At 41.3% G+C, this 23431-nt stretch overlaps 3 protein-coding genes across 3 annotated transcripts in view; 1 reads left to right on the top strand and 2 right to left on the bottom strand.

Moving 5' to 3' along the window:
* Window positions 1-23431, top strand: part of Aven (apoptosis and caspase activation inhibitor) — a 208375-nt gene that overhangs the window by 19507 nt on the left and 165437 nt on the right. Inside the window, exon 2 of the mRNA XM_063250327.1 lies at window positions 15522-15699. Coding sequence (XP_063106397.1) covers window positions 15522-15699 — 178 coding nt within the window. The remainder of the gene's footprint in view (window positions 1-15521; window positions 15700-23431) is intronic.
* Chrm5 (cholinergic receptor muscarinic 5) overlaps window positions 1-23431 on the bottom strand; it is a 78253-nt gene that overhangs the window by 34557 nt on the left and 20265 nt on the right. The gene's annotated exons all lie outside the window — the stretch shown is intronic.
* Window positions 5615-7969, bottom strand: LOC100730290 (endoplasmic reticulum chaperone BiP-like). Its single transcript, XM_063250326.1, is given in 4 exon segments — window positions 5615-6686; window positions 6688-7392; window positions 7394-7419; window positions 7421-7969. Coding segments are annotated over 4 exon segments (1947 nt in total). The 5' UTR covers window positions 7928-7969; the 3' UTR covers window positions 5615-5977.

The following is a 23431-nucleotide window of genomic DNA, read 5'->3' as shown; positions in this document are numbered from 1 at the left end:
TCCCTCTCTCCTTCTGTTTCATTCTTTGCAATAATCTTTTTATTTTTTGAGACAGTAATTTGCTAAATTGCACAGGCTGGGCTTGAGCTTGGGATCCTTCTGCTTCAGCCTCCCAGAGTGCTGGACTCACAGACATGCACTGTCATTCCAGGCTCTTCCTGATTTTGAGTGGCTTCAGGGTCACCAGATATAAGATGAGGAACAATCACAATCAGTCACAATCATCTGTCTCCAATTATAATGTGTCTCCCTATCCCTCTTTAATACACTAAATCCTGTGGCTAATGATTGGGCACTTGTCTTGGGGATTGTGTAGAAGGAAGGAAAGTTTATTTTGCTAGTGATTGTGGCATTTTTGGGGGGGAGATATTCTGTTTTCCACAAGCTTTTCCTGTTCTTTCATTCTCTAGGGTTACCACTGTGATGACTCATTTAGAGCTATCTTTGTATCATACTCCAGATGTTTTCTTCTCTTCTCCATGCCAAAATTTTGATAACAGTGTTTTGCTTTACATTTCAAGTCACTCCAATCTAGTCATTATTGTCTCTCTAGCAGTCTCGGTGGAGTGCATTTTGGAGTCAGATGAGCTTTGTTTGGTATGTACATTACAGTACGATGCATTTTTTATTCTGCCTAACTTAGAGCTTGTAACCTGACAGGAGTTTGCCTTTTCCAATCCATTCCAAATGAAATTTAGGTTACGGTTTTATTTATTTATTTATTTTTGTAGTACTGGGGATCAAACACATGACCTTGTGCTTGCCAGGCAGGCACTTATGCCACTGAGCTAAAACCCCAGCCCTAGGTTACAGTTTTAAATCCACAGACTTTCTTGTGAGAGGACAACATTACTAGAATTTGATTGTACATTTTCCCCCCCAAAGAGTAGACACTTAAGTAGAGAGCTAGAGAAGGTGGAATTAAATGTTACTTTAAATTTCTATGAAGCGGAGATAGATAACCTCATATGTATGCAAAAGGTAAGACACATATTATGTTGGTACAGCTAACTCCAAGGGAATCTTGGAAACACACAGATATTCATGCTTACAGTTCCCACAGCCCAGCTTCAAGGTCCTTAGCTTGCCTGCCCTACCATATAATCTTGATCCTGGGATTTGCATTTTGTCCTTATGGATCAGAAGCTTTGAGAAAATCCACCTTTCTCTAATGCAAGGTAAAAGCTTTCTCCCTTCCTCAGGCGTCTTTGCTGCCCTTTCTTTTAATTAAAAAATTTTCCTTCCTAATGTTGGAAGAGCTTCCTAAAGGTCACACTTGAAAAGAGCTGCAGAAGGGAAATATAGATTATAGTATTCTGTCCTGATGTGGGGGAAATGCTCTCTTGAATCACTGTGAAAAGTACATTTTCTTTTTTATTCTGATTGAAATAGGTATGAGAAGAAAGGAGTTTTTGCTAATATGTACCCATTATGTTATTCAGCTAATGGCTGGGGAACTAGAGTAAACAGTTCTTCAGGAAGACTTGCTAGCCAAATCCTTTCAAATATCACACATGTGCGGCAAAAGTAGGTTTCAGGTTTAGTGCATGCACTTGTCTTCATTGCAGACAGTGCTGTCTCACTCTGTTTACAAAATACTTGTGGCAGGAATGACAATAAATTTTACAGTAGTTGCCATTTGATTCCTATTGCCTTGCAGGGGAACCACTGACAAGAATATTGTGATTGACACTTTCTTTTCATGTTGATGTCGTGTGTAAATGTTCACAAAGATGAGGGAAAGATCCTACTATAAAATAAACTTGGCTAGCCCACAAAAGAGAAAAGATACATGTTTTTGATATGGGCAGAAAAATGACAGACTCCAAAAATTAAAAAGGACGCACTTTACTAGCTGAGCTCAGTGGAAACACTGTCCCAGCAAGCAGCCAGGGAAGTGTGCACCGAGCCAGGGGCTACAGGGAGGTATAAAGTAGCAAGCCACAAGGGGAGGGTTCAGGGTCTCCATAAAAGGTAATTTGGAAAAAAAAAAAAAAAAAAAAGTAATTTGGTTTAGTTTTACAGGAACCAGGGAGGCAGGAGGGGGTTACATGGTGAGTGAGTATGTTCCAAGATTGTAACTTAACTGGCAATTCCACAAGCTTCACAGAAAGAGAACAAGTTATAAAGGAACATTCAGTAATAAGTACAGCACATTTTGGGGTTCTGAGCTTATAACCGTTTTATACATGCTCTCTGTTGGGGGAAGAAATGTAAAGGAGAAATTCAGAGAAGGGGTTTTAACTGCTGGAATGCCAGAGATGGTGGAAGCATGGATGGTGTGTAATTATTTTCCAGATGTTGGCTGGAATCTGCACAGAGGAGGACTTTTCAAATGATTCATCTATGGACTCATCCCGTTGTGTTTGATCAGGGTGTATATATGGGCTGTCCTCATATAAAGCAGGCACTTAAAAGAAAGAGAATTCTGGTAGGCCCCTTTTTTTATGTGAAGTGGCAGATCTAACACCTTTTCCTGGTTAGGGCATGAGTTTGGGCCTTGTTTTGTGTAGGTGCCCCTTCTCCACCAGTTTATTAGCAGCTGATTGCCTTTTGTTTGCTCTGAGTTGTTTTTTTGAATCTTGCTGTAAGTGATTTCCTATCAAGCCATTATCTCATCCCATGGCCCTGCTGTTTCCAGTGGTTAAAATAAGTTTCAGTAGGATTTTGTTCACTTGTGTGGTTGACAGGTTTTGGAGTGGGTGTTTGAACTGTTTGGAATACATTTCACCTATAAGCACATACTTGATTGTTGTAAGGTCTTGCTTATCTTCCAGGGCTTTAGTGAAATGAATAAGATAATTGAGTGAGGAAGCTTTGAAGGATGTCTTTCTTTCAGTAGGAAAGTTGTTTCACATATAGAAGATAGTTCTTGGCTTGGAATTTTTCTCAGTGGCAGAGCTCTTGTCTAGCATGCATGAGGCTCTGGTTATTTGAGTCCGTGTGTGTGTGTGTGTGTGTGTGTGTGTGTGTGTGTATGTGTGTGTTTTGATTCTTAGATCCATAGTCTGTGGCTTGTACTTCTTTCCTGCCAATTAAATAATTTCATTATTTTTCTCCATTGATAATTGTGGGTTTGGAGCAGAACCTCCACAAAGATGTTAGACTTAAGATATCTTATGCAGAGAATTATTTTATTTTTACCATAATTTATCCCAGTAAAGAGACACATTTGTAAAAATCTTGGATATATTTTTAAGAGATTTTCATTCTGGCTGGGCATGATGGTGCACACATAATCCCAGCACTCGGGAAGCTGATACCCAGGGGGATCACCTCAAGTTTGAGGCCAGCGTGGACTGCAAAGTGAGACCCTGTGTAAAAAAAAGAAACAAAACTCTTTCTGGTTTTAAGCCCTTAAGCAAGGCTTCCCTGAACCTCATTCTTCGCCTCTGAAGCCTAGCTGGGGTGGGAGGCCCTAGCCTACTGTGGCTCTGTGGCCAGGCAGTTGGGCTGACCTGTCCATTGTGGAGAGTTGTTAACCACGGCAGCAGCTCCCCAGCCTGGAACCTGATACCTTTCTGTACAAGAACAAGTGGAGCCTGGCACCTGATACCAGTCTCACACAAGCTCAAGCCCAGCCCTGTACCGACGCTCATCTCCCAACACGAGATGAGTGGGTTTTTGATGGGGCAGCCTGGATCTACGGTCAGAAGACACAAGAGATGGCCGCCGCTGACCTTGCTGCTGCTGCCCTCTTGTTTTTGCAGGGACCCTTCTCTCTTCTCCTTGAGCACTGCGCTTGCACTTTTTATTGCCCTAAAATGTGAGCATTCACATTCACTAATTCTGACCAATTCTTTGTGAGGGACAGTGCGAATTTGAAAGCACTGTGAGACTGGGGCGTCAGCCAGAGCAAGGATGCCCTTGGGGAAGTGGTAATTTCCATATTGCCTCCCTGGATTTATATTGTGAAGCAAAAAAAGTCATCAGCAAGAATGTCTATTATAAAAGTAGAAAAGGGTGTTACAGCCTGTCCAATTTACGAACATTTGAGTTGCAAACTTTCTGGTCTGCTGTATCAGATTCACTGATGTGTTGTGTAAGGCTCATTTTGTCAGTTTACAGTGACTTTTTTGTTTGTTTGTTTGTACTAGGGATTGAATTTAGGAGCTAAATCCTCGGCCCCAGTTTGCCAGTTTACAGATGAACCCAACTGTCTCTGAACAGAACTCATTTGTAAGTTGGGGATTTACTGTAATAATAAGACCTTTAAGGCATTTATGAAATCAAGAATCTATTGAACTTGTTGTCTGCATTAGATAAAGGACAGTAACATACAGAAGAACTGTGATAAGACACTAGTGCTTGTTCATAACTTTTGCTAGAAGAAATAGAAGTTACTTATTTTGGTCCTTAGTTTCTTAGAGAATTGATAGCTACATGGCAACAGGACATTATATGAGAAATCTTAAGTGGCAGACCTTTCTCAGGAACAGATAAGGAGAAAGTTCACAGTGGAAATGGCTTACCTTTATTAGAACAAGGCGAGATCTTCATTGTGTGCAGACAGCATGTGTGGGTGCTTTACTTTGGTTCACTCTACCAGAGAATTGAGCCACCTCAATCACCCAGACTGAGTGGGTGATTGAGGGGGATTGAGTGAATGCAGGTGAGAAGATTTGGGTGAATATCTTATTATAAGTAGGAAATTTAGAGGCAGTGTTTTTGAACTCAGTGCTAAGAAACCTGTCATTTTTTTTTTTTTTTAAATGAAGGGTTTCACTGTGTTGCCAAGGATAACTTTGAATTCCCGGCTACACAGTCCTGCCTCAGCCTCTCCAATATCTTGGGGCTATAGTTCAGAAACAGCCTAGTTTAGAAACCTTTTGTCTTTTACAAAGGTTTACCTTATGTCTTTATTACATACCCATGTCATATGTCCAGAGATGGATTTAGCCAATACAGTTTCACAGGCTTGATGGAAAAGCTTGTGGACTGGATCAAAAACATCCTTTAGAAATACTTTACAGAAGATACAGGTTTTTGTAGCTCAGATAGTATTGCTGAGATGCTTTGTGAAAGGGAAAAGGGAAACTTGGGAGCCAAGACACTGCCTTTGCTCAGAGTGGAGAGGCAGGCAGGGGACAGCGGACAGCAGGAGATAAACAGATGCCATCAGAGGCCGCCTCCCTGGCTAGTGCTATTCTAGAGGTTTACTGTGTACTGCATATTTAAAATTTGTTTTGTTGATCTGATGGTGCTGTGCACGTCATTATGATAAAGAACCTAGGAAATACATTCCTTCTCAGCCACATAATGGTTACTGTTCACATCAGAGGGACTCTTGTTTGATAGACAACAAAAAGTGAGGTGCTGGGAATGGAGAAGAGGGGTGTACTGTCTCCATTTCTTGACTAACAGTCCTTACTCTTTTATGTCTCTCATTTTTATCTACTACTGAGACAGAGTAGCCCCTATAAGAAGGTAGAACTAGGAGAGGAGTGAGTAACTGCTGTGAATGTCTGTGTACAGCAGCTTCTCAAGGCCAGGTGACCTTGGCCTTGGTTCTAAGATTGTCTTTCCTGCTTGTCCTGTGCTGATGTTTCTGAGCAAGATGAGCCTTTATAACCGTTCTTTTTTAGATTTAGCCTGTAAAGGTTGAGGGTGGACTTTTAGGGGGGGAATCTTTTTTTTTAAATAACAAACATTTATTGGTGTCATTTATGGTTAAAAAAAGTTCCTACAACAGATGTACACGACCCAAATGTTAAATAGAACATTTCTGAGGTGAACACACACCCTTGACCCAACTTTTTTTACCCAGTTTTTTTTAGAATGGCCAATTTGTCCCCTCTTCCCCCCAAGACATGTGAGCAGCTGCTAATAAAAAGCAGGAAACAGCCACTTGGGCTGTAGCATCTTCAACTCCACTCCAAGGGGAAGATTCCAATTACATTCGAGACTTAAGTTCTCTCAATTTTCTCCTAATGAAAGTTCCAGTATTTACAATATTACAACGCTAGCAGATCAGTGTCTACAACTCCTCTTCTGCTGTATCCTCTTCACCAGTCGGGAGAGGGCCTGCACTTCCATAGAGCTTACTGATAATTGGCTGAACAATTTCTTCTAATTCCTTTTTCTTTCCTTTGAAGGCTTCAATGTCAGCATCTTGGTTCTTGGTAGCTTTCCAGCATTCAATCTTGTCCTTTATGGCTTTTTCTGTAGTCTCCTTGTCTTTTGAGGAAAGTTTGCCTCCCAGCTTTTCTTTATCTCCAATCTGGTACTTTAGAGAGTGAGCATAGTTTTCCAGCTCATTCCAAGAGTCGATGTGCTCCTTGAGCTTCTTGTCCTCCTCAGCAAACTTCTCAGCATCATTGAGCATCCTTTTGATCTCTTCCGGTGTTAGGTGATTTTGATCATTGGTGTTTGTGATCTTATTTTTGTTCCCTGTACCCTTGTCTTCAGCTGTCACATGAAGAATGCCATTCACATCTGTCTCAAAAGTGACTTCTATCTGGGAGACCCCATGGGGAGCAGGAGGAATTCCAGTAAGGTCAAACATACCCAGGAGGTGGTTGTCTTTTGTCAGAGGTTGCTTATCTTCATAGACTTTGATTGTAATAGTTGGTTGATTATCAGAAGCTGTGGAAAAGATTTGAGACTTCTTGGTAGGGACTACAGTGTTTCTTGGAATCAGTTTGGTCATGACACCTCCCACAGTTTCAATGCCAAGTGTAAAGACGTACATTAAGCAGTACCAGGTCTCCTGTATCTTGATCACTGGAGAGTACACCTACCTGGACAGCAGCACCATAGGCTACAGCCTCATCTGGGTTTATGCCACCAGATGGCTCCTTGCCATTGAAGAACTCTTTAACCAGTTGCTGGATCTTGGGAATTCGAGTGGAGCCACCAACAAGAACAATCTCATCAATATCAGACTTCTTCAAGTCAGAGTCTTCCAACAGTTTCTGGACAGGCTTCATGGTTGAGCGGAACGGTCCATGTTCTTCAAGTTTGGCCTGCGTCAGAGTCTCAGAAAAGTCTTCTTCATAGAAAGATTCAATTTCAGTTCCTGCTGGATGCTAAGAAGACAGGGCCCTCTTGGCCTTTTCTACCCCATGCCAGAGATTCTGCACAGCTCTGTTTTCCGTCCTCACATCTTTGCCAGTCTTCTTTTTGTACAGCTGGATGAAGTGTTCCATGACACGCTGGCCAAAGTCCTCTCCACTCAGGTGAGTATCTCCATTAGTGGCCACGACTTTGAAGACACCATTGTCGATGGTGAGAAGAGCTATATTGAAGGCTCCACCACATAGGTCAAATACCAGGATGTTCTTCTCTCCCTCCCTCTCATCCAGGCCATAAGCGATGGCAGCTGCTGTCGGCTCATTGATGATCCTCATAACGTTGCGTTTAGCACTTGTTCCAGCATCTTTGGTTGCTTGCATCATTAAAGTAGGCAGGTACAGTAAAAGACTGCATGAGTAACCTTCTTTCCCAAATACGCCTCCACACTTTCTTTCATTTTAGTGAGAACCATGGCAGAAATTTCTTCTGGAGCAAATGTCTTGGTTTGCCCACCTCCAGTGTCAACTTGAATGTATGGTTTAGTTTTCTTTTCAACCACCTTGAAAGGCAAGGGCTTGATGTCTTGCTGCATGGAGGGGTCGTTCCAAGTGTGCCCGATGAGCCGCTTGGTGTTGAAGACAGTGTCCTCGGGGTTGGAGATGAGTTGGTTTTTGGCTGTATCACTGGTCAGCTGCCCCCCTTCGGGGGTGAAGGCCACATCCGATGGCATGATGTGGTTGCCCTGATGGTTGGCAATGATCTCCACGCGGCCATTCTTGAACTCCCTGACGCAGGAATAGGTGGCCCCCAGGTCGATGCCAAACACTGTGCCCATATCCTCCTTCTTGTCCTCCTCCTTGGCCCATTCCATGCCAAGCAGCAGGAGCACTGCAGCCACTAGACACAGCTTCATCTCAGCGGTGCTGTCTGCCAGTCCATCAGCAGGAGTCGCAGACAGTCCAGCAACAGGCTGCAGAAACGGGGTGCAGAGTGGTCACTGATTGCTCCCAATGGTGCACACCCAACTGAAGATTCCTGTGTTGTCTCCACCAGTGATCAGTGGGAAGTCTTTTTGAGACTAGGTTTCAGGTTGGCCTTGAACTCACTTTGTAGCCCAGGCTGGCCTCAAACTCACGAGGATTCTTCTGCTTCAGCCTCCTGAGTGCTGGAATTACAGGCATGCACCACCACGCCTGGCTATGGGGTATAATTTTTAAATTCTTTATGAAATTGTATTGTAATAAAACATTTTTGCAAACTTGGTGGAACTTACAAAATGATTCTATTCTCTTGTTTTTAGAGGTATAAGGCTTACTTATTTATTTTTTAGAGGTATAAGTTTTATTTATTTATTTTTGGTACTGGGAATCAAACTTAGGATCTTGTGCTTGCAAAGCAGGTGCTTGTGCCACTGAGCTATATCCCATGGTCCATAAAGAGCATTATTAGCATTTTGGAAGTATATACTCAGGGCTGGGGGAATATAGCTCAGTGGCACAGCGTCTGTCTGGCAAAGTGTGTGTATATATATATATATATATTTTGAATTTATTTATTCCAGGAGAATAGAGAGAGGTGTGGGCCAGAAAGGGAGAGAGATGCGTACCTTATGGTCTGGAGCTGATGATAATATATGAGCTTACTCTTACTATCTTTTTCCTTGTAATAACATTTTGGTGTGGGGTTTGATTAGGATCCTCTGGTGTTGCTCGTCTTCATGTGAAATCAGTTTGCTTATCTTTTAGAAGGTGGTCCCCAGGTTTTAGAAGGGAGATGCTGTGTAGTACCTTTCACAGCTATGGCTCTGAAGCCCCTTCTTTTGTTCTGAGGTGTATAAAAATTGGGACTCTACCTCTCCAGACAGATGAACTCCTCGCTTCATAGTTGACCTTTCTTTTTCCTTTGTCTGTATTATTTGTGTTCTGCTTCTGGGTGGGGTTTTGGTCGGTTCTTTCCTTTTCAGTCCAGAGGACCCAGGCAGTCCCTTGAGCTCCTCTGTGAGCTCCTGAGAGGTCCCTGACTGGTGGAGTGAGACCCGCTCCCTGCACTGCCATGCACTGCGGAGACGCCCCTGTGTGTACCAGGAGCTCAGCCTGCCAGCCGCCCACTGTCTCCCTTGGCGTCTCACCAATGGTGGCAGCAGCCTTGCAGGTATTGAGACAGGTGTGAAGAACATTATCTCCTCAGATCCTGTGGCTGCTTTCTCTAGATGTTTGATTTTGCCACCCTAACTTGCTTTCATGATTTTTATGGGAGGATACAGGGAGGCTAAAAACCATTGCTGCTGTCTTTCTCGAAGCCTCAGACATGTTTTTCAAATTTCTGACTTGCCCGCTGTTGGCCTTCCTGGGTTTGTCTTGACCAGCTATCATACCTTGGTCCGCTGCTGGGGCAGCCAGGGGTCCTTCTGTCTGCCTTGACTGTGGAACTGCCTTCCAGCAGGCGCTGTGGTCCCTTCCTCCCCTACACCAACCCCACCCAGGAGTTGTCCCCGTCCTTCCTTGCCTCAGCCTGAGACGCCTTCCTCTCGTTTCTCTCTGGCTCACAGAACTGGTCCCAACGATGTCCCCCATCCTCTTCCCTCTTGTGGATGGTACTTTTGATATTCTTGTAATGTGAATGTCTTATAGTGGCACGTATCATGTTACACATGAGTTCTTAAGCCTGGGGATCATGTCTGTCTTGATGGTCATCCCAGAGCCTGAGTCCGTGCCAGCATTCAGTAACTACTCAAGAAATGCTTGTTGACTGACTGTTGACAGTTATGTAGTGCAAAGAGCAAATGGAAAGGTAAGGGCCATTTAAGAGTTTTAATTAAAGAAAGATGTCTTGAACTATCATGATTGTATTTTACTTTTTAAGTTAAAAGGGAGAAGAACTGGTCAAGTCCTTAGTATACTGAGTCTGTTGTGAGGAATTTAAGAAACTCAGAACCAGTAATGCTAATGATTAACAAACAAGAAGGTGGTGGAGGAGCAGCATAATTTGGAGGGGTGCACATCCCCAGCTCACTACCTTGTGAAGTTTTATCTTTTAAAGAATCAGAGAGAAGAATGGGAAGTAGGCATATCCCGTTTCTTCCTGACCAGCGAGCCCGTTCGCAGTCACTTCGTTGTCTAGTGTTGTGCCACTCACCTCCTGTGTGCTGGCTGGCAGGTCTATTTCTGGGTGCTGCAGACCCAGCAGTACAGTTATATGCGAATTGTTCTATGAAGTTGCTTTTAAGTCTGTTCAGGGAAGAGAGCAGAAGGGGTGCATCCTTTACAGGTATATAATACCTTTACTGGTGCCTTTTTTCCCCCATGTGGATTAGAATGACTGTTCAGAGTTACTTTTGTTCCCCAGCCTAAAGAATTTAGATTAGTGTGTTTCTTAAGACACATTAAGTTTTCTTAGTTTCTGTTTATCTCTGAATGCATTTTGCTTTTTGAAAGTTTTTCTGGATATCGGGTTCTGGTTAACAGTTTTCTCTTCAAGCACTTTGAATGTTACCTGCTGTTGTTTCTGCTGAGGAGTTAGCCCCTCACCTTGTGTGGTTGCCTTGGGATGAGGACTCATTTTCTCTTGATACTTTCATGATTTTCTCTTTGGCTTTCAGCATTTTTATTATGAATCTGTAGATTGCTGAGTGTTTATACTACTTGGAGTTCATTGAGCTTCTGGGATGTATAGTTTTCCGCTATTTTTCACCAACTTTTCTCCTCCTGTTGTGGGATGAATTGTGTCCTTCAGAAGCTGTGATATGTGGAAGCTGTGATATATGTGGAAGCGCTAACCTCCGTTATCTATGAGAGTGGCCTTCAGAAATAGGTTCTTTGGCAGTGTTCAAGGTAAAGTGAAGTCATACATGGTTAAGATGGACCCTAATCCAGTGTGATTGGTGTTCTCATGAGAGAAGAACAAGAGGGGTTCCTGTGTGCCCATGCGGCCACCTTCCTGTGCCTGAGCGAGGGCTTTGTGAAGACAGGTGGAGGTGACAGTGGTGTCTGTAAGCCAAAAAATGCCAAGAATTGCCTCGGTTGCCAAGAACCAGGTCAAATTCATGGAACACGTTCTCCCCAGAACTTTGACAAGGAAGCAGCCTTGCTGAGACCTGGATTCCAGACTTCTAGCCTCCATAAATATAAGGGAATATTTCTCTTGTTTTCAGCTGCCTAGTTTGGGTTCTTTGTTACTGAAGCCCCCCAAAACAAATACTAAACAGATTTTGGTACCAGATTGATGGGCACTACTGTGACAAACACCTTAAAGTGTGAAATGGCACTGGGATTGTTTAGTGGACAGCGGCTGGAAGAACGGAGGCACATGCTAACAGTAGCCCGGATTGCCTTGAAGGGACAGTTGGCGGTTTTGGGAGGTTGCCACATGGAAATGAGGAATGTGGTAATGGCTACTAAGGGGAAGATAAGCTTGTTAGAAAGTGGAGAAACTTGGTTGAATTATGTCTTAATATGTTTTGTGTGTGTGTATGTGTAAAGGATTATTGGTTTTGGTTTTGAGAGCGAAATAGAGTCGATATGTTATTTTTGGAATATGGATTATTTACTCATCATTTTTTGCTGTTTTCTTGAATATCTAATAATTTTAATGCTGTTACTTGAAGTGAATTAAGTAGTAAGACACAAAAATTCTGTACTCTGCTAGCTGTGCTGATAAATAGATAAGGAAGGAGGTTGTAATTACTGATTATAGTGACATTTTAAGATATTTATGAGTTTAATGAGTTTGAGTCTCATTTACCTAACTGAATGTAGCCTGTAGTTCCTTATGGTGATACAGTGTTCTGTTTAGCAGGGTAGTAGAGAAGCTTTTTATTTTTTGGAACATGGGTTAGAAATTTGTTAACATGGGCTGGACATGGTGGTACTTTGCTGTAATCCCAGCACTTGTAGACTGAGGCAGGAGGATTGCTTTTGTTTTGGTACCAGGAATTGAACTTGGGACCTTGCTTTTTCCAGGCAGATGCTGTGCCACTGAGCTATAGCCCCAGCCCAAGCTGCCATGTTTTTTGTCCTAGCTTTTTCTCCCTGAGAGTCTTAGATTATTGTCAGGTTTGAGTAGTCATTTGTGGAATAACTTTTTCCATGTCCATTCTGTAGGGAGGGTGAAGTCAAATTGACCGTTGGCTGTTAGGAGACCTTCTGAAGCATCAAACTACTTTTCTAGTTGAGAATCTCAACTTGTTCTAAGTATGAGGTGGGTGGTGTGTGTGTGTGTGTGTGTATGGGTGGTCATGGGGCATAGAATGACTCGGTAGTAGTTTGATCAAATAATATATCTTAGATTGTTACTCTGTTGGTAACCTATGCCTTATTACTTTATGAACCTTGCAACCCGTGACCAGAATTTTGTCCTGGAATGTTACAGGAAAATTACTCTACTGGTTTAGAACTGATGTTAACATAAAATGGTGCTTTATTTTCACATTGATTGAATCAGTCTTTTCTCATTTGCTCTGTCTGTTCTGTCTGTCTCTTGAGGCTTTGACTATTTTTTCTTTTTGTCCTGGATCTGTCCACAGTGAGCCTTTGTGGAAGTGAAACCTCTGGAGTTTTTAAGGCACACTGTACTCTACACCATGTCTTCTAAACTTTATTCTTACTACTCTCTTGTGATGCTGGCTTAATGACTTCCTTGTTTCTACTTGTGTTTGTATTGAGGTAGGAGCGATGGGTTCTTGCTTGGTGATTCTTCCAATTTGGGGTTAGTGAGTTACTCATCTGTGCGTGACCAACCTATTATATGCACTTAGCAAGTATTAATGATTGTATTGGTGAGGCCATTTATTCTCTCTAGATCCCCTGCCTGCCATTTTAGTGCTTATTTTAGTGCACTAATAGTTCCTCAGGTGTTTCAGATCATAATCATCTTTTGGCTCAAATGATTATTTTGCCCAGGTTTACATTTTTGCCATGTGTTACAGCTATGTTGAAAGGTTTTGGACTGAATGAAGAAGGCTCTCTGAACTTTATTTACCCAGTGGGATGACAAAAGAATATTGAATTTTCCAGACCAAACCCTACTAGTATTTTTAGCACTAATTGTTTCCCCTAATTTTCCACCAATTGCAAATCTGTACCTTTACAATGTTCCTAGTAATTTGTATAGCAGATCTCCTTTAATCACATACCTTTAATCTGCGAGTATCTTTTGGTTCTCAGAAATAGCAGGAATGATGGAAACCTCTAGGTTTCAGGCAGTTTTATAATCCCTAGGTTATCATGTAGGTTGCCAAAACAAGACAAGGAGGGTTATGATGAATATTTCGATGCTGAAAGTGATCTTGAAAGAGCCATTAGTCCATGGTTTCACAAAAGCTTGTAGAATTTGAGTGAGGCTTATTGACTAATGTTAAATTTGTTGGGTGAATGGTTGATGGGAAATGAAATCTGCAGTGAAACAAAATAGTAACAAATAGACGAATTCTTAGATGGGAGGAGAAGACATATCTGTTCACTGGTGGGTCAGCTACATGGGTCCATCCATTTATGCATTACCTGATGTGACACAGTGTAAGTTTCAGAGTACTATCTATGATATATTTTAGCCAAAAAATATTAAATTGGATTCAATTGGGTATCTCAGTTTTTTAGAGATTAGTTTATAGCTAGTATTAGACTTTAAAAAAATACTGTAAAATACCATGAAGAAAGGAGACAAATGAAGTTGGACTCTGTTCTCTTCCTGACTGCTTTGTCAACAGATCAGCATTATAGAGATATGGATTGGGGCCAGGGATTTGGCTCAGTGGTATAAGTGCCTGCCTAGCAAGTGTGAGGTTGTGAGTTTGATCCCTGGTACAAAAACAAAAACAAAAACAAAAACAAAAACAAAAACAAAAACAAAGAGGATTGTGCTAGATTCAAGGGGATTTATAATGAGTTCAAGGGGATTTAAGGAACCATCAACTAGTTTAGTGTGTAATCTTAGATCAGGTACTCATTTGGAAAAATAGCCCATTAAGGAAAGTTTTTGAGGGTTTAGAAATAGTTTGGGTATTATATGAAGTGAAATTTATCGAAATGGAGAGGTGGAGAATATTGATTTTTTAAAAAAATGTACAAGTCTAGTTTTGCATGCTTGTAATCCCAGCACTTGGGAGACTGAGGCAGGAGTATTGCCCAGAGTTCAGGATCAGCCTGGGATACAAAGTGAGTTCAAGGCCAGCCTGAACTACGTGGCAAGACCTTGTCTCAAAACAACAACAAAGTCACCCAATGGGACAGTAATGCATGTACCTCCAGTGGTTCAAGCTGATGAGAGTGTGTTCATGTTGTATCATGAAAACTTTCAAGCATGCCAGAGTATATAAAAGAACAGTACAGTGTAATGAACTTCTTTATAGCCATCATCCAGCTTCAGTAATGATCAGTTGTGCAGTTTCTTTCTACCTACTGTTCCTCTCCACTTGCTTTTTGAAGCACAGCCTTTATGTCCTTTTTTGGGGTGTATGTGTGTATGTTCACTGGGGGATCGGACCCATGGGCTGTCTCATGCATGCTAGGCACATCCACTGAGCTACATTCCAGGTACCCAGCCCTTTTTTATTTTGGTGCTTACTCATAAGTTGCCCAGGCTATCTCAAGCCTCTGTGCTAGCTGGGATTATGGGCACGTGCCATCACACCTGGCCCAAGTGTCATTTCTTTCCATCAGTTGTTTAATGTTTGCATTTTATAGGTAAGAACACATGTGGAAATCATGATGCCAGTATCATATCAAACAAAATAAACTGTGTACCTTTAATATAATCAGGTAGTCATTGCTCATATTTCCCTAGTTATCTCAGTGTGATTATTTTCTCCAGTTACAGTGTTTGAATTGGGTTTCAAAATATTTTCTGCACGTTCCAGACATGGAAGCTAGGGCCTTTTGTAGTCCTGTACATTTGCACAAGGAATGGTGCTGCATCCCTCGCCCATTAAGCTGTTTCCATCTATGGATTTCTCTCTTCTCCCCTGCCATTTTTCCCTTTTCAGTTTATTTGTTGTTGAATCTAGGATTTTTATCTTTTCACAGTCTGCATTTTTCTACGTGCTCTCTTAATCTCTCTCTTATAATGTCCAAGACCGTAACATTTCTAGTATCCATCTGCTTAAAGCTTATAAAGCGTGTTTGTAAAACGTGTAAAATTTATAAATTGAAAGGGTTGATTTTCATTCTAAAGTCCTTTGAATTTAATACTCTTACAACCTTGATTATTTTGGCAAGACAAAACAGTTATTTGAAATAGTAAACACAGGGAAGGATTTACAGAGGTCAGGTGCATGAATGTTCAGGCGGGCACTTGTCAATTTTGTTTTCAATGCTCACTGAAAAATTTACCCTAAAAGAAGACGCTGATATAATGGGATTCTTTGGAAATATTTAATATCCAAAGACAGTGTAGTTTACAGATTTATTCTTCATTGTGAGACCTGTGTATTGGTTTTGTTTTCTTTTCCCAAGAAGGCTACCAAGATCAAGATTTCTACTGCCTGCTTATTGATTTGTCTCTAATGATTACAGGTTGAAGATGACAGTGATACAGAAATCCAAAGAGAAGAGAATGATGAACAGGGAAATTATTCTAAAAGAAAAATCATCTCTAACTGGGATCGATACCAAGATACTGAAAAAGAGGCCAATAATGAGAGTGGAGAATCACAGAGAGGGACAGATTTCAGCGTCCTCCTGAGCTCTGCAGGTATGAATTCCACCTGTGTTCTTACTGCCTAGTGTTGTGAAATGTGCTCAGACCTTTTATTTTACTTTCAAAATTGAATTTTTATAACTAGCACTTCATTCTTTGGGTTTTAAATTCAAGTAAAGGATGGTGTTTCTAATGGTTTACAAGGAGAAAACATTTCTTTCTTTCTTTTTTTTTTTTTTTTTGTGATACTGAGGATTGATTCACAACCTTGTGCTTGCCAGGCAGGCCTTAATGCTGCTGAGCTAAATTCCCAGCCTGGGAAATATTTCTTGAAGTAAATGGGTTTCCATGTCCTGATGTAGGATGACTAAAGTCTCTTGAGGTGGATAACAAATTTTTTGTAAATGGGAGATGCTGAACCTTGTCATTCTAAATTTGCTGGTCTTAGAAACGTAAGAAACATTTCCTTTGCTTTTACAGGAGTCAACATTTATGTTTAATGAAGCTTTATAAAATTCCCAGAATTCCCCATCCGTGGATATGCATGCATTAGAGCTGTGTGCACCCAAACCCCCGAACTCTGTGTTTTTGCTTTCCGATAGTTTGCTCAATCAGTAATATAACCCAGTCCTTCTTGACTGGCAGTTTCCAAAGATCAACTCCATTTTAGGTGACGTGAAGCTAGAGTAGTAACAGGAAGTAGGGGAGGAGGACTAGGATGCAGATAGGTGCTACAAGGGTGAGGCATAACAATTCGAAGGCTAAATGAGGATGGACTAGTGGTTGACAGGGTGAACATGGGAGGGCGGGATGTGGGTGTGGTTACAGCGGGCAGCATGCTGAATCCTGGTACCGGTGGTACTGGTACTATTCAGGTCTTGACTCTCTCAGCAGATACATGGGCCTACAAGACTGATAAAAATGTGCAGAACTTAATATACAAATGCACACAAATGAGTATAAATAACACTGGAGCAGTCTGAGTGAGTTTGGGTTCTGTCAGTGTCACTGTCCTGGTCGTGATATTATACTGTAGCACTGGGGAAGACTGGGCAAAATGTTTAAGTGACTTCTATTGTTCCCTTACAGTGAGAATTACCTGGATATAGATATCAAGGTTAAAAGGATGAATATGTGGGAAATAGAGAAATAAAATGAAAATAATTCAGTTGTTTGTTTTGAATTCTCTCTTTCTCACAACTTTTATGTTGCTACTGAGTTCTGTATTTCCTGGTTTTCATATTCCTGTATTTTTGATTGCCTGCGCTGGACTTGAAAATCAAAATGTGATGCACTCACTTCCAACTTGGTTGAATGAACTTTCTGGAGTTGGAAATAAGTGGGAGACTCCTAAACTGCAAGTGAAAAAAAGCACAGTCAGTCTGTTCTCATTGGTAGGTGGTACACACAGCATATACATAGATGCACAGATGGCATTCAACTCACGGACTGTCCAAGGACTGAACACTGTAAAATTTCACTGGTCAAATGAGCACTTCGCTCATATTACCTGCATTTTGACCAGTTATGGGTTTATAAGTACTTCATTGAAGGTGGAAGGAAGGTGAAAGAGATAAAATGTGACTTTGTTTCAATTCTTAACAGTTGTTTGGCTAAAAGACACAGGAGGAAAAAATGAAAGTAATGCAGTGAAATTATTATGTGCACTACATGTGTCCCTAATGCAGTCAGTTGAGTAGCTGGTATTTGGAGAGTATTTGGCAATAAAAGGTACATTGTTTGAAGTCAGTTAAAAATTCTAGTCTAATCCGTCAGCATGTTCCATTGGCTATGATTTTGATTATTTACTTTAGCATTTTAAAAATGCAGTTTAAAATGTGTACTCCGCCATTGTCTTCTGGTTTCTTCCCAGTTGGTGTGTTTATCTGTGATTAACTTCTTGGAAAACTACACTAGTTATTTCTATTGCTGTGTCCTTACATTTCTTTTCTACTCTGCTGCTGATTTATCAGTTTCTTCTCACTGTAGCAGAATCCTGAGAAGAGCTGCTGTGCTATCTGATGTGTGGCAGTGTCACTTTATTGGTTTCTTTAGAGAGGTAGAGTTCATTCTGTCATCACAATAATGTATTAAGGGTCCTGTAGACAGGCAGAGGATATTCTTTAGAATAACTTTTATTATACCATCCTTACTTGTATAAATAAATACACAACAAGTGTATACATCCTAAACTTTTTTAGGTATGCCAAGTCAATCTCCAAACTTGAGATGAACTAGAGTTCCTAGTGTTTCCATTCCTACCACAAAATGCGAACTGTTAAGCTTTTCAAATTGTGATCAGTTGATTGAATAATACATAGTTGTGGCTTACTCAACAAACATTAAGTACTTAGTATTTCTGGATCCTGTCTTAGAAGCTGGGGTTGTAACAGTGAGCAGAACAGACAAAACTGCCTGCTTTGTGGAGTAGATATTTTAGAAGTTGGAGACAATAAAGAAAAGTATATAAAAAGGTAAATGCTGATAATGGTTTAGTATGGAAATACAGTGAATAGAGGCTGTCACAGTTTTATAAGACAGTACCCAGAGAAGGTCTTAATCTACCAGGTAATATCTGAGTAAGAACCTGAGGCAGATGAGGGAGGAAGCATCGAGGACATCTGCAGGAAGAAGGATTCGTCAGAGGCAGCAGGTACAGAAGCTGTCAGATTGTGTGTGGGGAACAGCAGGCTCAGCCAGCATGGTAGAAACAGGGTGCACAGTACGCAAGAAGGTCAGACAGCATCATGTGAGACCACATCACGTGGAGATGTGGAGATGGTGCTTTTACACAGAATGGAATGAGAAGCAACTGTGGGTTTTTTTTTAAAAATAGGACCACCCTGCTGTTTTAGAATGACTGGAAGACAGGCAAAATGTGTGCCTGTGGAGGGGACAGGTAGACCATTTAGGAGGCTATTGAGATAATCTAGACAAGCAGTGACAGTGTCTGGGGCCAGGATGGTAGCAGGGGACATGAAACAGATAGGTTCTGGGTCTATGTTGAAGGAAGAATACAGAGAGCTTGGAATGGGGGGATAAGGGGAAAGATATGTGAAGGTGAGGCCAGGTGTTTGCCCTGGCAGCCAAATGGGTGTTGCCATTAACTGAGATGGGTAAATGGTGGAAAGTATTCAGTGTTGTGTGTGTTAAGACTGAGATGCTAGTTAGACATCTGCATCAGAGTTCCTGTGGAAGTACACAGCCCCTCAATACAGTTAGAAGGAGTTCTGAAAGAAACCAGGTCCTCAGGTCGGGGTAGGATATCAGGGAAGGAAAGACACTGGTATTCTGCAGCTAGCAGAAGAGACTCGTATTGAGTTTGCCTTAGTCACCTTTTGGTTAGGGGATGTGGCCAGTGAAGACAGTCTCACAATAGGTCACAAGCTAAGCTATCTGGCTTTATGGTCTATTTCTCGTCCAGTCTTCTGCTAATGCTTCTATCAGCCTGCCCTGCTGGAAGCCCGGAGACAAGGGAAACATGTTGCTGTAATAAATACAGGTTAACTTCCTAGGAAAGAGCAGGGAGGGGGTAAATCTGAAGAGACCCGGTGCAACATCCAGTTAGACAAAGAATAGGCTGTTGGGTAAAGACTCAGGGTCCGTGACTGAGGTTAAGGCCGAAAATAGGCATTTGACTGATACCAGCCTGAAGTGGATAACTGAAGTCCATGAGAAGGGCAACCAAGAGAATTACGAGTGTCCCTTAGCTGAAATGTTGGGATCGCAAGTATTTTGGATTGTGGAATATTTGCGTATGTGTAATGATGTTGGTTATTAGACTCAAATCTAAAAATGAAATTCATTTGTTTCCTGTCAATCTTACATTCATAGCCTGAAAGTAATTTTATACACTGTTGTAGTGCACCGGCGCTTTGCTGTGACCCATCACATGCCATTTGTGGTGAAGCTGGGGAAATGATAAGAAGTTGGCAAAGGAAACTGAGCAGGAATGATGGAAGGAGACATAGTGTAGTGTCCGTAAGTGGCTGAGGAGGAGAGATGGTCCTCAAATACAGCTGATGACAGCCAAGAATTGGCCGTTGAGTTTAACATGATTTTACTGCTTATCTTCACAGGTGCAGTTTTGTTGATGTGATGGGCATTTTTGAGTATGAGAGGAGTGACATTTGAGATAGCAAGTAAAAGCTTGTCATTTTAAGGGGCTTTGTTGTCAAGAAAGAGCATACATTATAGGCTGGTGGGAGAAACAGTTTAAGACGTATTTTAAAGACTGGAGAAATAACCACATCTCTCCTCAGTGATCTAGAAAAGAGGAGGGGACGATAATGTAGGGAGTGTGCCAGGTACCAGGTCTCTATTCTTCAGTGGATGGGGGGACAGGCTCTGCTGCACAGGGGGAAGAACTGCTCATTGCTAGTGGCGTGGCAGTTTCGCCACAGTCGTCGTAGGAACAGCAGGCTGTGGACATGGGTAGTGGCCGGTGGGTAGGTGTGGTGGGGGCTTGAGAAAGTTCTCTTCTAATTCTGTTTTCTTAGTGAAATAGAAAGCTGTGCGTGAGGGCCAAGGGAGATATTGGAAGTTGGGGAGAGAGCAGAAGGTAAGAAGTGGTGGTCCTGGGCGTGGAAGAGTGAATGGAGGAGGAAAATAGGGTTTGGCTGTTGGGTGGTAACAGGAGCCCAGCCCACCTGAGACTGGTGATGATGAAGTCAAGATGACAACTGGTGTATCCTGCCATTCGTGTTCTGCTGTGTGGTGCAGGGAGAGATGGGCGGGAGAGGAGGATTTAGTCAGGGCTGAACTTGAGCTGAGAAAGTGCAGTGAAGGGAGAGGAGGGAAAGATTAGAATGACTGACCCTGGATAAGAGGGAGGTGAAGGGAGGACGGGTGAAGGACTGCAAAGAGGCGCTCATCCATGCACGGGGAGCCTTGTGCGAGAGAGGGGTGCTTCTTCTCCTCGCGGAGGATGAGTTGGAGAGGGAGGCAGGGGTGGTTTTAGACTGCAGGGCCTGAGTGTGAGCTTTGCTGGGGGCAAGGGTTAGAGATGCTCATAATGATACAGTTAAGTGTAAAGGAATCCGTGACGGCGCTGAGGTAGCTTGGAGGACCTGGTCACTGTAGATTTTAACTTGAGTTTCCTGAGTTGCTGCCGAGGTTGAACGTCTTTGTATTTGCTGTTGTTGTTTTCTTTTCTGAACTGCTTGCTCACATTCTTTGATCGTTTGACTCATTTATTGATCTGTTGATTTAAAAAAATATTTATTTTCTGATCTGTCTTTAATGTTGGTGTTTGCAAATATCTTCTTCCAGTTTGAAGTACACTTCTACTTTTATAGTATTTTTCAGAGCACATTTGAATTTTTTTTTCCTGAACAGTAACTGGGGCTTGAACTCAGAAACTTCACGCTGAGCTACACCCCCAATCCCTTTTAATTTTTGACATAGGATATCACTAGGTTTGTAAGTTGCCAGGTTTGAATTTGTAGTCTTATTGCCATGGTGCTCTAAAGTGTTAGATTATAACTTTTAAATTTTAATGGAGTTGAATTTATTTTCTAACTTAGAGTTTATGCCTTGTGACATCCATCTTTCCTCTAAGATTATAAAGATGTTCTCATAATTTTATTCCAAAGGTTCAAATTTTGCTTTGTTTTCTAAATGTTAAGGTATAGGTAGAGTAGCATAGTTTCTCTTCTTTATATTTTCATCTTCTAATGAGTGTATAATCTTTTGTTTCTTTTTCTGCTTTTTCAAATTAGTATATAATTTGAGTACTAAAATACCTGTAGTTAGACATAGACTGTCTACTTTTGAAATTATGATTTTAATATTAGACCTCTAAGTTTGGCCTCTGATTGGTCTTTCTTTGGGCAATATGGTTTAACATAAGGAGCACAGGCTTCTAAAGCCAAACAGATCTGGATTTGAATTCTGCTGTCATGTTTTGGTCAAACATGAGGCAATACTGTAGGGAAGCAAGAACAGAAGTACCAGTACTTGATTTGAGGCTACCAGCTGGTTTACCGTTGATTTTAATTCTTTATCTGGAAGGTGAAACCTAGATTTGGTATTTATCTGAAAACTGTTGTTGGTAGCAACTTAGTTAATTTGTATTCAATAAAATCAGGGTCTAATCTCATTTTTCCTTGACTACTACATTTGAATAGCATTAGCTGTCAACAGAATTCGCATGTTGCAATTTTTCTAAAGAAAAGAGAGTTCTTGGTCTAATCACTGAGTCTGTTGATTGTCAGTGTTGTCCCAAGTCTCTAAGTACTTAAAAACTGGAGGTCTTAGGTTGACAAATGTGTTTCCCCTTTTCTTCACTGTTGTTATTCCCGCTTGTGACTGCTCACTCTTTTCCCTCATCTCGGTGTCTGCAATGTGCCCTGACTGATGCTCCTTGTTGTCACTATGAGTAACAGATTTAGTTTTTAAGATGAAGACTGTATGCTTTCGACTATTCTGTATATGTTGTTTTTTCTTCCAGAGTTAGCTGGGTTGTGGTTCCATCTCTGTTTCAGTTCTCAAATGCTGTTTTGAAGTTTGAAGACAAGATCTTTTGCTAGGAGTACACTTAATTTATTGTGTGGTCTGTAAATAGGATTTCAAGTGTAACAGTAAATTTCTTCTTTTTTCTTTTTTGATGATTTGAGACAAGGTCTCACTCACTATACAGTTCAGGTTGACCTCAGATACTTTTAATCTTCCTACCTCAGCCTCCCAAGTGCTGGGGTTACAGATGTGTACCTCCACACTTGGCTGTAACGGTAAATTTCGAAGACTGATCATTAAGGATCATATTTCTATGTCTTCCAATGAGTGTTTCTGTATATTGACATATTCATTTTGTGAGGTAGCTTGCAATTTTTCAGTAATACAGAGAATCCAATACTCTGACCTGACTATTGGTGAATCTCTAAAGAAATTCTAGCACATGTTTATCAGTGTTCAGAATAGCCCTAAGTAGAACCAACTCGAAAATGCATCAGTAGATGCGATGAATTTCCAAGTAACTGGATGGATCTCTCAAACATACTACTCAATGAAAGAAACAATATATACCCACAGAATATCTTGGTAGGGTTCCACTTAGAAAAAGTTCAAACACAGGAAAGATGTAAGCTGTGTCATTTAACAATGCTTATTTAAATGCTAAAAATGGAAAGCAAGGAAGTGATTATCACAAAGCAGGAGAACCCTAGTGTGGGTGGGGGGTGGTTAATGAGTGTGTGTGAGGGATTTAGTGGTGGTAGGGGCAGGGACTTCTGTGATATTGGCAGCAATCTATAACTTGTTCAATAATTAGTCTTTAAATTCTTCATATGGATTATACATTCACAATTTTACAGATCTTTCTATAAGACATTTCTTTGTAGCACTCATTAGCTTGAGCCATGCAGGTACCATGCTTTGAATGTCTAGCATGAGGCATTGGCATCTTCATTGTTATTTATGGAGGCTGTGGGGAGAGGAATAGTTTGAAATCATACTCTTTCTGGAGGGTTGGGATTTTTAAAGACTCTGAAACAGACAGTTATACCCTCAGCTTTTCTTTTGTGAACAGTAGTCTCACAATTCTAAGGTATATCTCAGGAGTTTTGAGACTCTCACTTGCAGGCATAAATTCTGAGTGTTATGTTTTAATGTCATCTTTGAGCAATTTTTTTCTGCCCTGACTTTATTGCCTCCTAAAGAGGGGCTCACTGAATTCATGTTGTGCATGTTGTCTGTATATTACAGATAGCCAGAGTTAGGAAAATGTTTGCAGTGCGATGGGAGTACTGAAGGTAAAATACTTAAGATAAAAATGGGGGAAAATCTG

This window comes from Cavia porcellus, unplaced genomic scaffold (genome assembly GCF_034190915.1).
Source record: "Cavia porcellus strain 051 isolate PalLab524CR breed Dunkin Hartley unplaced genomic scaffold, mCavPor4.1 scaffold_6, whole genome shotgun sequence".
Taxonomy (NCBI): domain Eukaryota; kingdom Metazoa; phylum Chordata; class Mammalia; order Rodentia; family Caviidae; genus Cavia; species Cavia porcellus.
This window is presented reverse-complemented; position numbering and strand designations above follow the sequence as displayed.